The 14,331-nt window shown below is 41.7% G+C and overlaps 1 protein-coding gene across 1 annotated transcript in view; it reads left to right on the forward strand.

The window, feature by feature from the left end:
* Nucleotides 1-14,331, forward strand: part of ttbk1b (tau tubulin kinase 1b) — a 36,431-nt gene that overhangs the window by 18,921 nt on the left and 3,179 nt on the right. Inside the window, exons 13-14 of the mRNA XM_017702555.2 lie at nt 785-1,283; nt 11,522-13,020. Of these exons, the coding sequence (XP_017558044.1) occupies nt 785-1,283; nt 11,522-13,020 (1,998 nt within the window). The remainder of the gene's footprint in view (nt 1-784; nt 1,284-11,521; nt 13,021-14,331) is intronic.

Genomic DNA, 14,331 nt, shown 5'->3' on the forward strand with positions numbered 1-14,331 from the left:
GATGAGACAAGTTAGGCGAATGATACTGGGTTAATTTCTGGCTGATTCCAGGTTGTTCAGCTGTTCTTCTGTTACAGCTGCCGACTGAAAAGCTGCTCAGTGGTGACGACAGTTTAGTGTCGTCTCATCTTCAGAGTCTGACCAAATCGGCCGTTAGTCAAATGTGATCTTTAAAGTGTCTGTTTTCTGTTTGTGTGCAAGGTAAGAACTACAAACTCATTGCTTAGCAACGGTGTCTTAGCGGAGTGATGTAATGTTTGTGAAAAACCTGTGATGTCATGGAGAAATGTCAGCACGGTTAGAGCGCTTCTCAACCAGTCAGCTTAACTGATTAAACTGCAGTAGCGATCCTGAAATCTCTATTTGCTTATTGGTTACACTGCATCTTATAATTGGTTGCACTGCATCACATAATTATTTTAATGTAAATGTGATGCCAAGAATGCACTGCTAAAGGCAGAGATGTGAGTGCAAAACTAACTAGGACAACTATTTTGCATTAGCTAGAAACAGTGACAAGATATCTCCCTGTAACTAATATTCCCTTAAAAAAATAACATCACATCATCCACTGAGGAGAAAACACTGTGTCAGAGGCAACTGGTCGCCGTCTACCGCTGCACTAGTTCGCTGTAGTTTATAAGCTCATGTTTTCAAATGTAAACCTGTGAACTGCTAAATTTAATACTGCGATAAATTTCCTTCTATTGGCAGAGTTTTCATCTCTGGTACCACAGATAAAGCAGTTGAACTCAATGTTGTTGTTTTTTTTCTCTGGTGACAGCTCCCGTCTGGACATGCTGGGTTCCCCCTCCCGGCATGTGTACTCTTCACAGCCGGCCCAAATGCTTTCGCTGGACACTGGCCAGGTAGACCGCCAGGCCGCAGGCCGCCATGATGTGTCGGGTGATGGGGATCAGGAGGCCCACAGCAATGCTTTTATACGCTCTGTGCCCCTGGCGGAGGAGGAGGATTTCGACAGTAGGGAGTGGGTCATCATTGATAAGGAGACAGAGCTGAGGGACTTCCACCCGGGGGCAGAGCCAACGACTTCAGGCACCACCGATGAAGAGCCAGAGGAGCTACGTCCACTGGAGGAGCATGAGGAGAGGAGAAGGCGAGGAGGTGCAGAGGCTGTAGTCCGACCCAAAACGCAGCGAGGGATGATGGGATTGGCTGGAGAGGAGGGGGCGGGACCAAGCACGATCCATTCACCAGGTCACTCGCTGCCTCAGACCAGCCCGCACAGGAGGGAATCCGAGCCATTCGGACCACATAGACAGGTAAGAACGCACCTTTGTGTGTCTGCGTGTGGGGCGGGGCAGATGATTCGTTTGTGTGTGGTCACATGTAGTCTTGGGTTAAGGAAATAGTGAAAAATCGAATTTATCTCTACACCATTTCCTTCTTCAGATTTGCACTGAAGACTGCTTGTAGCTAACAAGTACCAGCTATATAGATTATAGCTTGTGCCCCACCAGTTAGCATCATGTGCTACGTAAGCAAGTTAGACAAGTGTGTGATGATTCAAACATCCAGTTAACATGATGCTAATTAGTGGAATATACGCATTAATCACTTATTAGTGGCACTAGCATTGGAACTTCAGGGCAAACCTAAAGAGGTTGGTTGAAAAATGATTTAATTCATTCACTCATTCATCTGTCCGTGAAGAGATGTTGAGCTGGTTGTGAATGAATGTGTCCATGTATGGGTTTGAGCCTCAGCTGCCATTTGGTTCTGATCAGTTGAACTTTTTTTGGTGACCATTTTTTCCATTTGTGCGTATGTAATTATTGACTTAAAAGCTTTGCAGTAAAAGGCTTTTAAGAGGTTTCTGTGTTCTAAATGTTTTGTTGCCCACTCCAAAAAGAAAATCTATGCTTGCTCTCCAGCATAGATTTTTTGTATATAATTATCTGGTGTTGGTATGACTGTTATTGTTATGTGTTGTTCATGTATACATAGTATATGAAATTTTGGTTCTCAGGTATTTACATCTATGTGAGCAAGTCCAGTACTCAGAGATGGCATTCTGTTGTGATGTGTTCTTTATTTTTTGAAAAAGATGAAGATGTTAGAGAGGCTCTTTGAAGTGCTCATGTTTAAAATGTAAAAGATATTATTATTTCAAATAGTGTGAACTTAAATTTTGTTCTTTAAGGTTTTATTGCCTGTGTCAGTCCACTGAGTGGATGTGAAAATTGTATTCACATGAGTTGTGTGAGTGTTTGTGAGTGTAAGCTTGTGTGTACGAGAGAGGATGCCTTTATTTTTAGCCTTGTTTGTCCGCCTGCCTGATTGTGTGTGTGATTTGTGGCATGACTGTATGGAATCTCAGCCTCACTCTCTCCACAATTTACAGGCAAGGTTTATTTGCACATTTCATAGTCACACAGATGTCTGTCTGAAAAGCTCAGCTCCTTCCAAGCATCAAATATATACTCACCTATTTTCCTCACGTATATCACAAGCAGAGCAAATATATGTCTTTAAGTTAAGCCTGTCCTCATAATCGGAAGAACATATCTACATTATGTACAACCCATTTGACACTCATTACTTAATATGGAAGAAGTGAATCTCGCTGGTGCTTCTGGTGTGTGTTTTGCGTGTTATAGCTTCAGGAACACGCACATATGTAGACACGTATATAAAGCACACAACATTTTTTGACTAGTTTTCGCGCATTAGTCTTTTTTTCCCCCGCCTGATCCCTCCGCTCTTATTGGTCTCTTTCAGTTGGAGGAGGACAGGCCACACCCACCACACTCTTTGCCGAGGCCCGCCCATTTGAGAAGACTGGCGTCGTATGTGTTCTCCTCCTCCACCATGGAGACGGAACCCTTCCCCCACGACCCCGCCCTCGGGGGGCCAGCCATTCAGCGCAGCCGCTCGGCTGAGAGCAGTCCCGCCCACCGCCACGCCCACCGCAGACACATGACCGTATTACCAGGCAACCCCAGAGCACGGCACTCCGTACTCAACCTCTCCCGGCTACACATTCAGCAAATGTTGGCTAAACTCATGAACAAGACGTGATCCTTACATACGCAACAGCATACACACGCACACACACACATACATGCAGTCCAGCTTTAAAGAAGGGAAATACTCTGCTTTACCCAGAGACCGTTTACAAGGAGTGAAACAGGGAAAAGATTTTCATCACAAATTGTGCAATAAACCTGGCCTGTGATTGTGAGCTATGAGAATGCGTGCGTGCGTGTGTGTGTGTGGAATCAAGCCTCAGTCAGAGGAGCATCTGTTCCTTGGATATAACTCCGCCGTCGGCTGCAAAGAAAATGACGAGAAACGAGAGAAAGCAGACACTCGCTCTAAAAATGTATAAACCCACAGAGACACTGTACAGTTGTAATTCACCTTCTTTATAGATGCAAAAGAAAATGTTTTTAACTCTTTTAAACTGGACCATTTTAAGAGCAAACATGCTCATTCACATTGAGTAGCGGGCCAGCCATACTTCTCTTGAAGTTACTATGACTATTCTGAATTTGTCTTTGACATCTTCACCACCACCACCATCAACACCACCATTACCACCACCAAATGAAATTGATCTATGTGATGGGAATTGCAAGGTTATAGCAATTGAATAGTATGTTGTATTATATTATGAATGTCAAGCAAGAGTAGCCAAATCACTACCTGAAGGAATTTGCTTATTGTGTGTAGAACGCAATAGCATTTAGATGGACTGTTCAGGTGTTTTTCTTTTTTTTTTTTCTTCAGTAATATGCAAGATATGCAGTACAGTATCCATGTATCCATGTACCTCTACCTGGGGATAAAGGTGGCTGAAAAAAGGAAAACTGAGAAACTGAGAACTTGACACAGAGGAAGAGAGAGAGAGAATATCGGTCTGCTTTGTGTATTTTGTGATTAGCACATGCGAGTGTATGTGTGTGTTGTGGTGGACGATATGACGATCACTATTATGATACATTACAGCACAGTAAGCTTTTCTAAGCATATTTGGGATTTTGTCAGCACTTACAGAAGTTTTTTTTTGTTAAAAAGAGGTTTAGCCAGGACTCACAGTTGTGGTGATGGGAACCAGGGGTCCCAGTGTCACACAAATACATTCATTTTATTTACTATCCAAAACCACCAGTGAACCAGTGAGTTTTTATATTCTACATATATATATATATTATATATATGTAGTCTTGATGATGGTGAAATAGTCATAAATCTGGGAAAAAAGATTTCTTAGGGGACCATTTTGCCTTACAATGCCCTACTCCATGTACCACTCTATGTTCAAATATATTTTAAGTGAAAACTTAATCACTATACTATAAAATAATGTGTCAGGATTTCATGTAATAACCTTCTGTGAGGGGGCTGTTAGAGGTGGACGTCTGGTTCCCATCACTACCACTGTGAACAGCTTGGTCGGTAAGTTTCTCTAGAATGGAGCGTTTCACACCAAACCACTCTGAATGGCTTTACTTACATCTCAGCCATTTAATTATTCAGAATTATTAAGAGTCAGTAGAGTTCCCCTCTAACAGCGCTTTACTGGACTGATACGATTGTCAGTTGTCGGCTATGGATTGTTAAATACGACTGTCAGCTCTCAGTTGTCCCAGTTCCTAAACTGAACTTTATCTTTTTTTTGGATACTGATAAATCTGTGGCACCTCAGTATGGACAGATATAATCGGCTAGCTGGTATATCAGTCAGGCCCTAATGAGTTTCGACTCATCAAACTGCAGAAAAAAAATAGTTGTGTGTGTTGTTTATTATGATAATGTCTTATCGTGATAAGTATCATGATATAATATTTCTGCTATATCGCCCACTCTTCCATTGTATGTGTGCGTGTTTCATGTTGCTGGAGGACAGCAGAAGGACAGTGTTTGCACACTAAGCTCTTCTCCCAGCTCGGCTCTCATGCATCACTGTAACGACCCCAGCGCCAGTTACCCCCAAACCTGTCCACTCCCTGCACCCACCGCAGACACAACGGATGACTTTCCTAAGCTAGTGTGACAGAATATGAATAAATAGGCCGCTCCATATGAGCTCACCAGCACCTTACAGACCCGTGACTGCGGGAGAAAGGGACGGACAGTAACACACATCATACAGTACACAATGCCAGCACCAATGTTTGGGCTGATGCACAGTGTTGGAACATCACTGCTTGGATAGTGTATGTGTGGAGTGTAATTGTTAATGGCATTTTCGGTACCTCACATAGTAATACTAGACATCGTCTGAGGATGGTGCTAGAGCTAGAGCCCTGTGGGAAGTTTGCTGTGTGTGTCCATGTATATGTATGTGTGTGTGTGTGTGTGTGTGTGTATGTATATATATATGATGTACATGTCGAGGGCTGCTAGAGCGTCACTTCAAAAACCTGTCTTCCTTGATAAGCATACGTTTGTTGTTGCAAAGCTTAATTGCTTTGTCTTCTTGCATTTTCAAACGGTAACCCTCCTCCCATTTCCCTCGAACATATGCATTCACTCGTGTGCTTTTAATGAAACGCATTACTTAGCTTTTTTGAATTAGGCTGCACAGGGAAACGCTTTACAGTTAGCATAATGGCTAACTTACACTGTATGTGTGCCAGTAGCAGAAAGGCAGACTAAACGTTCATGTTCGAAGCAGTAACAGTAATAATTAATAATAACTAATAACGGATGTGTTTGAACTCCCTCGCTCTGTTGAGGTTCTTACATGACTTTGTGAAAGTCTTTACGGAAATGCTGCTTAAACTCAACAGGTGTGACCGATGTTGACGTGCTGTTGGAAATCGGCGAATACGAATATATGGAATCCATATATAACAAGATGTATCGAAGGGCAATAGATGTGAAGGCAATAGTTCTGTTCCTTGAAAGAAAAGTCTCTTATTTAGTTGCATATTTTTATATTGATTGTGAGAAGAATATGCACATTCGCGTACTTGACTACATTTGTCCATTAAGTAAACGATTCTATGTTGGGGTTTTTTTCCGCTTGATTATTTCATTATGCATACTCACGTTAAGCTGTGCTTCATGACATTGATATCTGTGAATCAGACTTTTTTAATGTATCACTCACTCAGAAAACAGCACCTCACATACGTCATGGACAAGGTTTCATTTTTCTGTATGTAGATTAAGCCTGGACTAGATTAGTCTTTGACCTTATGGCTTAATCACGCTGTTTTTTTCTAATCTGTAAATATCGCTAATAACACGTTTGACTTCAATAGTGGAGGTCCAGTGAACCTAAGAGTGAGTCAGATGACAGTGTTGTGTGGGAAAGGGGAACAAATGTTTGACTCACACTCTTTTATTGGTGTATCACTTTTGTTTCCTGTTCAATTTGTTTCATTAATACTAAACGCTGACTAGAGCTGTTATCTGTCAAGCTGTTAAAATCACAACTTTATTTATATAGGAACATTTATAATATAGCTCAGCCTTCCATAGTTGGGAGCATAATTGGCCTTGCTTTCTCTAGGTGGCCACTAGATTGCCTTCCTCTCCCCCCAACATTCAGTGTGAGGCTAGCAAACATAGGCATCTGTTAGCTGACATGAGAGAGAAGTTAATGTTCTCCTCCAAGTGTTTTGTTCTAATCAGGGACATTGATATGGTGGCGTTTCACTAGTCTCATAGGAAGCTTGGTTGCTACGTCTCGTAGGAAGCTTCCAACTTTGGTAGCATTGTGTGAGAGGGGGAGGCAGGTGTAACCCCCCCCCCTTCCCGCAGGTACCGTAAATTACAAAAGGGAAGAAATACAGTTCAAAACATTTTACAGAATCACTTTGCAGAACAAATAAAAGACATGGCAAACAAAAGCATCAAGATAAAAACGAATAAATTACTAAAAGTAAGAAAAAATAAATGAACAAAGAATATATTTTATGGCATAAAATAATTCAAATTATTTAAAAAATGTAAGGCAAACAAATATATTTCATATACCTAAAAATATTTTGAAATAATTATTTAAAAAAACGAGCAGCGTGATACATGTCTATTAAAAATGTGTTTTGAGCCTGATGAATATGGAGGGTTAGCAAGCTCCAAATCTTCAGACGTATTAAGGTTATATGTCTTAATTCTTAAAATATTTAGTAGGCCAGCCACTGTCAGGCATTCAGAGATGTGCAAAGGTGCTAAGTCATAAATAGCTTTAAAATCCAGCGACTGAGTTTTTAAATGAATTTGACACACACATTTGAAACCCAACAGTGATTTTAGTGATGCTAAAATGGGCGTACTGTGTTCTATCTGGTGGGCATTAGTGCCATGGCTGCTTTCCTTTGTGTGGAATATGATATTACTTTGCCCTTAGTGTTGGAGAACATCAATTTGGCCAATTTTGGTTTCCCAAAAAGTGAAAATTGTGAATGTTTTACTTATTTGCCTCCTTCGTAATGAACAGTCATTTTATCCCATTGGATGCTGTAGACAATTATACCAGTGCGTTAACCTGTTGGCTCAAAACACGCTTTGGCAGCCGCAGCTTTCATAAGACATTCTTTCATATCTGTCTCATCCTCGTTGTGTATTAGACAGTGTAACTATAGTGTTGTCGTTTTGTATTTTAAAGATTCATTCATGGAATTCAGCTGCTAGCCATTGGCTTCTATCGTAATGTTTATTGGCCTCTGTCTCCGATTCTGATGGTAACTGGCACAGATGTGGCAGATGGGGATTAGGTTAAAAACGCTGACGTATTCCTTGTAAGAGTTAAAAACACACTGTGATGCTTCTGTGTTTAGATTCTTCGCACCACAGTGATCTTGGCGGTTCAAAGGACCTTGGTGGTTGGTTTCCGTAATCTGCACATGCTGCTTTTAGTGTTTTAAATGCAGTTTACATCAATCTACTGTTTACATTGTACATCACAAGCATGACTTACTTCTAGCTTTGTGTGGTCAAGGTAGTATGGAAAGAATAAGTGATGTAATAGGTTCATGCTATTAATGTGTGTGTACAGCCTGTAGCCTGCTGCTTATTCAAGAGGGCTGATGGCAACCCCTTAGCGAAATGTCTTCCTAAAGGCCTGAGTGATTCATGAAGGGTTTTTCGGTGTTGTTGTAAGCAGTTGTGCTGATTTTTATCACTTACTTCTACAAGCCAGAAAGGCTGGAACCACCAGGGTTGTAAATGTGACAGCAGACACAATATCAGATTCATTTGACACATGTATACAAGCATCTCTGAGCCTGTTATGAATACTATGACCACAGTGTTTATTTGGAGAACAGTATTAGCATATTCAGTTCTGTGTTTAATTATTCACTCTAAATGGCTCTGATCTCTGAGTTTGATATTACCGATTTGACCAGTTCTTTGTCCACTCCCTGGTTGTATTTTCTGTAGGCTGGTCCGTTCCTGGTCAGCTGTCTTAGCTTCATCAAGTTCAACATGAACATTATAAGCAATGAAAAGTTTGGTGAAAACAATTATTCTCTACTTTATCACATGGAAAACTTAGATGAGCTCAATAGTTACCTGGACAGCAGACTGCCCCATTTGTTTCTGATATTTCGGAGTATAGGATGGTGTGATTCATCATATAATGAAGGCTGGAGGATGTAATGTAGTTTGTAAATAGCTGTTGGTGAATATACTCACTGTAAATTTCCATCATAATGTTATGTACTTGTTGCATATTTCACTGCTTTCTCAAGCCCTGTTGAAACTGCCCCATATCACTGTTCTATAACTCCTACATCACTCAGCTCAAAAATAACAAGCCATCTCTTCTACAACAGGCTGCTCTCCATGTTAAAAAGTCAGTCAAGCCTGGACCTTCTCATAGCCCTTCAGGGACTTGGGCGTTAAGCCAAAAGGTGGCCAGTGACAGTTCTGGACAGACAGAGCGCAGGGCGGGGCAGTGTTTTTTTTTATATAACGTACTTATTAGGATGCTCTCAATGAAGTGTGTTTGAGAAAAGGAAACGCTGGACTGTCCAGTGCTGTGGCTGTCCAAGACTAGAGCTGAGCACCTAAGATCCTCAGAATGATCTTAAACTCAGAAAAATGGATCCACAGAAAATCCAAGCATTCCAGGTGCTACTTACATTCAGTGGAGCTGAAACAAATGTGACGGACACAAACAGAGCAGTTTGATATAGAGAAATATTGAAGAGCGAGTAAATTCGCGGTTTCATGACTTTTATTGAGATGGAAATTTAAATACAGAGAAATATTACATAGCGAACTGTATGTATAAAATCTACTTTTATTGACATATAAACATTTAAATACAGACAAACTATTTAACACTATTAACATTTAATTATGAAAATTGTAATTATGTAATTGTCACACTGGCTGTGACTCAACATGAAGATTATCCCAATAGATGTTGTATAATGTGTGGGTAAAGCTACCCCCTCGATCATCACATCTGTGAACTGTGATGTAGGTTTTAGGGTTGACGAGCAGAGAGAGCTTTTTCGAGCATAACTGGGTGTGTTTTTTAATGCAATAATGACTGTATAATACACTTGTAATACAAAGCATGTATTTTAGCTTTTGTAATAAAATGTACTCTTCAGACGACATTGGACACGCTGCTAGATGAACACATTACAATGTCTCGCTTGCTTTGTCTGCTTACGTGCTGTACATACATGCTGGCTAAGCACTGTCTTTGAGGCTACACTTGAAATCACAAACGGGCTAATTCTTTTTTTTTTTTTAGAACAAAAAAGGAAGAGAAAATAACTACACTGTAAAATAGACTGTGGTGCCTTTTTTAAAATGTATGTCATCCTTTTAAGACAATCCTGCAAAGCTTGTGTACAACCAAAACACGATTAAATGATCTGAAGAATTACGTACGTTGCGTCTGTCTCCGTTTCTCGCTTATTTTGCGTACACCTTACTTTAGGGACGCGCAGTGATATCAGAATCATATATGTATTGGCAGATATGTGCTTAAAAAATAGATGGAGCAATAGTTCAAACTGATTATTGATTCTATGTTTATCAACTCCTGATAAGTACAACATTTACGTTGGACTATGCTAAAATAGCAAAATCTTATTTTTTGCATTTTATGCATTTGTAACCCTCTACAAAATAAAGGTTTCAATGCTAATCCAAGTGGATGTAGTCTCAGGTTCTAGCTTTTGAAAGTCTTTTTATCTCAGCATCAGCAGGTACACTATATTTCCAGAAGTATTCACTCACCCATCCAAATAAGATAAGATAAGGTAAGGCTTTATTGCCATTCGCATCACATGTGGTACATGAAGTGGAACGAAATGGTGGACTCAAGGTCCCAGTTAACTCCCAAAAGTAACAATAAACAATAAATAATAAGGTGCAAATAACAGCAGCATGCAAGACAGCAGCATGAGTACGAGGTAGAAGGTGTACATCTTAATACTGGTGCTGAATAAAGTGACGTGTAGGGGTGATATAGTGGAGTCACTGATTCAGGACAGCAGCAGAGATAAATAAGTGGACATGAAGTGCCATTGCAGTGACGTCTAATTGGGATTTAAGAGTCTTACGGCTTCAGGGAAGAAGCTGTTCCTCAGTCTGGTTGTTTTACTCTTAATGCTCTGCAACCTCCTACCTGAGGGAAAGAAAGTGTGTGTGCTGGGTGAGTGGGGTCCTTCATGATGCCAGTGGCCCTTTTCCTGCAACTGGAGGTGTAAATGTCCATGGTGGTGGGAAGGCTGACTCCAACAGTCCTCTGTGCAGCCTTCACCACCAGGGTCTGGGGAATCATGGTGTTAAAGGCAGATGTGAAATCCACAGAGAGCATATGGACATAAGAGTCCTTACTCTTCAGGTGGGTGAAGGCAGTGTGGACCACAGAGGAGATGGCATCCTCTGTGGATCGTTTTTTCCGGTACACGTACTGGTGTGGATCCCCAGTGATGTCAATGTTGTTTTTGATGTGGGTCATAACCAGTCTTTCAAAGCATTTTGTGACTATCGGGGTGAGGGCTACAGGCTCTTAGGGTGGAGCTCTTAGCCTTCTCGTCCAACATCAGTTGTGACCTCACAAATGCGCTTCTGGAAGAACTTCCAAATATTCCCATACGTTTACGTTTTGTTTAATTAGTTCTCACTCCGCTTATTTAAACAAACCAAAGATTTCTCTCCAAAGTGCAGACTTTGATCTTTGAACTTTGAACTCTATATCACGTTTGTAAGTGAAGAGTAGGTGTTTTATGACTTTAAACTGATAAAAAGGTTATTTTCTATACAGTCCTGTCAAGTGCAGATTTGAACCTGTCCAAAAATCTAATGCTAATGTAAATGTAGGTATGTTATGTAAATCAAATGTATAGCAACACAATTATAACTTTAGTAGGGTAAACATCGATATGAGGCAGCTTTTGTTTTTCCTTTTTTCTTCAGCATAGTCGCTTCAGGATACAAATGTATCATTAACCCGCTTGCGGCACGGTTGTGTATTTTCCACCCACAAGCTTCTCCACTTCAGCAAAGGTGAGTCATTCAGAGCTGAATAAATTACTTCTATAAAATCCTTCTTTATTTTTTATGTGCACAGGAGTCAGCGGAGGTGGAGCCAACAGCCCAGACGAGGCCAAAGCGGGTGGACTTCATGTCGGGCGTGCTGATGTTTGACCCGCATGAAGAGGTGGGTAGAGGGTCTGGCAGTAACGGAAGCCCACAGAGTAGTGACGGAAGCCCAGAAGGAGCTGCCTCCACCCTTTTGGCTCCACCCCACCGAGACCCTGACCAGGAAGAGGGTTCCCGCACTTTAGTGCTTGTTTCTGCTGGTAACGGGGCTGGCTCCCCTGGTAACGGGCTGGTTTCCCCCTGTGACGGCCAGGGGACACTAGCAGCGCTCACACCGCAGGGTGAGCGGCTGGCACCAGACGAATCGGAGCCCGGGACCCTCTCATCCGTCCTCAAGTCCGAGCCCAGGCCCATCATCATGACAACTGTTGCCGTGATCACTGGCGGCACCTCGTCCTCACCTCCGTTTACCAAAGTGGAGCGCACGTTTGTGCACATTGCTGAGACAACACACCTGAACGTCATGACGGCCAGGCACCAGCTGCCTGGGCTGGACGAAGAGCCGTCACTGGAGCGTGAGCAAAGAGAGGAGGAAGAGGAGGAAGAGGAGGAGAAGGAAGAAAAGGAAAGCAACAGTGAGGAGATGGCTCTAGAAAGAGCGATCAAAAGTCAGCCAAGGGGCAGAGAAGAATGGAAGGCAGAAGATAAAGAAGGAGGGTACGAGCCATGGAATGATTACAGAACAAAGGAAGAGGAAGAAGGTATAAGCAGAAGTGAGAAGGACATTTTGCCTCAGGATTTAGAGGGGGATCTGCGGGGCAATCTGGAGGAGAAGGGAAGAGAGAGTGAGGGTGAAGAGAGAGAAAGACAAGAAGAGGAAGAAGAAGAAAAAGAAAAAAGCATCTCTGAAGATCAGAGGGCAGAACCAGAGTCCCGTGACCAGCAAGAATCTTCAGTCATCGGGCGTGAAGTAGTTCAGTTCATGGACACCAAAATGGAGGGTAAAATGGAACATGTACCTGCATTATTAAAACAAATTGAAGAGCAGAGTGAGATTCAAGTAGGAGTTTGTCCTTCACTGTCCAGTGACACAAATAAGGAGATGAAGCAGGAAGAAGCAAAGTCAGATAGCAAAAAGGTGGAATCCGTGCCCCGCCCACAGAGGCGGAGTCGCATCCCAGTGCTCATGTCAGAAGAGGAAACTGGTTCAGATCGGTCATCTCAAACTAGCCAAGACTCACAACGGGCCCGCAGGAGCCGACGCCCACACTTGGCCCGCCTTGTTCTGGAACGAAAGCAGTCCCACTTGCGCCCTCAATCCACCTCCTCCCCATCCCCCACCCTGTCAACAACTGCCTCGGAGGACGACACTCATCAATCGGACGAGTCAGCCAGAGCGAGGGGACTGGATGGACGAGTGAGGAGCCGGATCCCACGACCGGCCACACCTATTAAGAAGCCTTCCATACAGTCTGGGACCAGGACTATCCCTCAAACTCAGAGATCCGTCTCTTTCATTCAGCCCAGGTGAGTTCTTAATTCTTAATTATTCTTTATCACAGCTGGTGTAAATTGTGCTATATTTACATGTAGTTTTTTGTGGTTGTTGTTGTTTTTTTGTTAGTTTTTTACAAAAAAATGACTGTAAATGTTATTAATGTACCCTTACTCTAAATGTAGTAAATCAGCCAAGCCAGACTGGTGCTACAAACTCACAAATAAATAAAAATAGAAAATCGCATGCTCTCTATCAGTGCAGCTCTATGGTCTTCTTCAGGCATCAAACATCAAAAAAAATGTTTATATGGGGGTAGGTAGTGACATCACAAAGATACCTGCCCACCAACAGTCACATAACTTCTAACATAGTAATGTAATGTTCATGAGAGCAATGTTAATGAAAATTACCTAATGTAATTAATGTAAATTTATTTAAGTATAAGCTTATTGAGCCAGCAAAAATAAGAGGCCAATTATAAAAATTAGCATTGTGCAAAAACACCTATATCATTGCATACTTGCCTCAAACCATGTCAAATATACAAACTTGCTTATTGGATTTTTAATACTGTATGCAATATACAGGGCGATTCAAAAAGATTCCTGTGATTACAAAATGATTCATTTCAGTTGTAAATCATTAGAGAGCAATGCAGTAAATTTTAAATGGTTTAAATGAGCATAAAGTTTGTTATGTAATTTTAAAAGTGCTCAGTATGAACCTCCAGCTGTACGGACAACATCAACACCAGTCAAACTCATCCCGTAATCGACACTCACGGCTCTATCAATGCGATTTCGGACAGATCATCCAGTGCTGTGGAACCAACGACGAACACGCTGAGCTGTTGGAGCTTCGCTCCCCCAGAAAATCACGCTGCAGTTTTAATATCAAATTCACTCTTATTAAAGTGGAGAACACAAAATGCTTTCTGCTCAGGGGTCTCCATCTCCTCGCAGACTGAAGGGAGCCATCTTCCAGTGACAGTCAGAAGCTCTATGACCCCCTCTTTCATTTGGCATGTGATTGGTTCCTAGGCGCTTCATGGTTGTTACAATATGGCATTTTGCAATCAGATGAAGCTTTTTGAATCACCCTTTATATCTGTCTATACCAATACAATACGAATAACTTTGAATAAAGTGCAGGCTTCAAGAAGGCTTGCTTCCGTGTGTTTCTAAATGGTTCTCTATAGATATGTAATATATTTTTGTTTGATATTCTTTGAGATTACTCAAGTGAAGTCAAGAGGCTTTTGTCATTCCGTCTATGTACAAGTACACAGGGGAGTGAAATTACGTTCCTCCAGGAGCAACACGGTGCAACAAGGAGCAAAA

Source organism: Pygocentrus nattereri, chromosome 10 (assembly GCF_015220715.1).
Source record: "Pygocentrus nattereri isolate fPygNat1 chromosome 10, fPygNat1.pri, whole genome shotgun sequence".
NCBI classification, from domain to species: domain Eukaryota; kingdom Metazoa; phylum Chordata; class Actinopteri; order Characiformes; family Serrasalmidae; genus Pygocentrus; species Pygocentrus nattereri.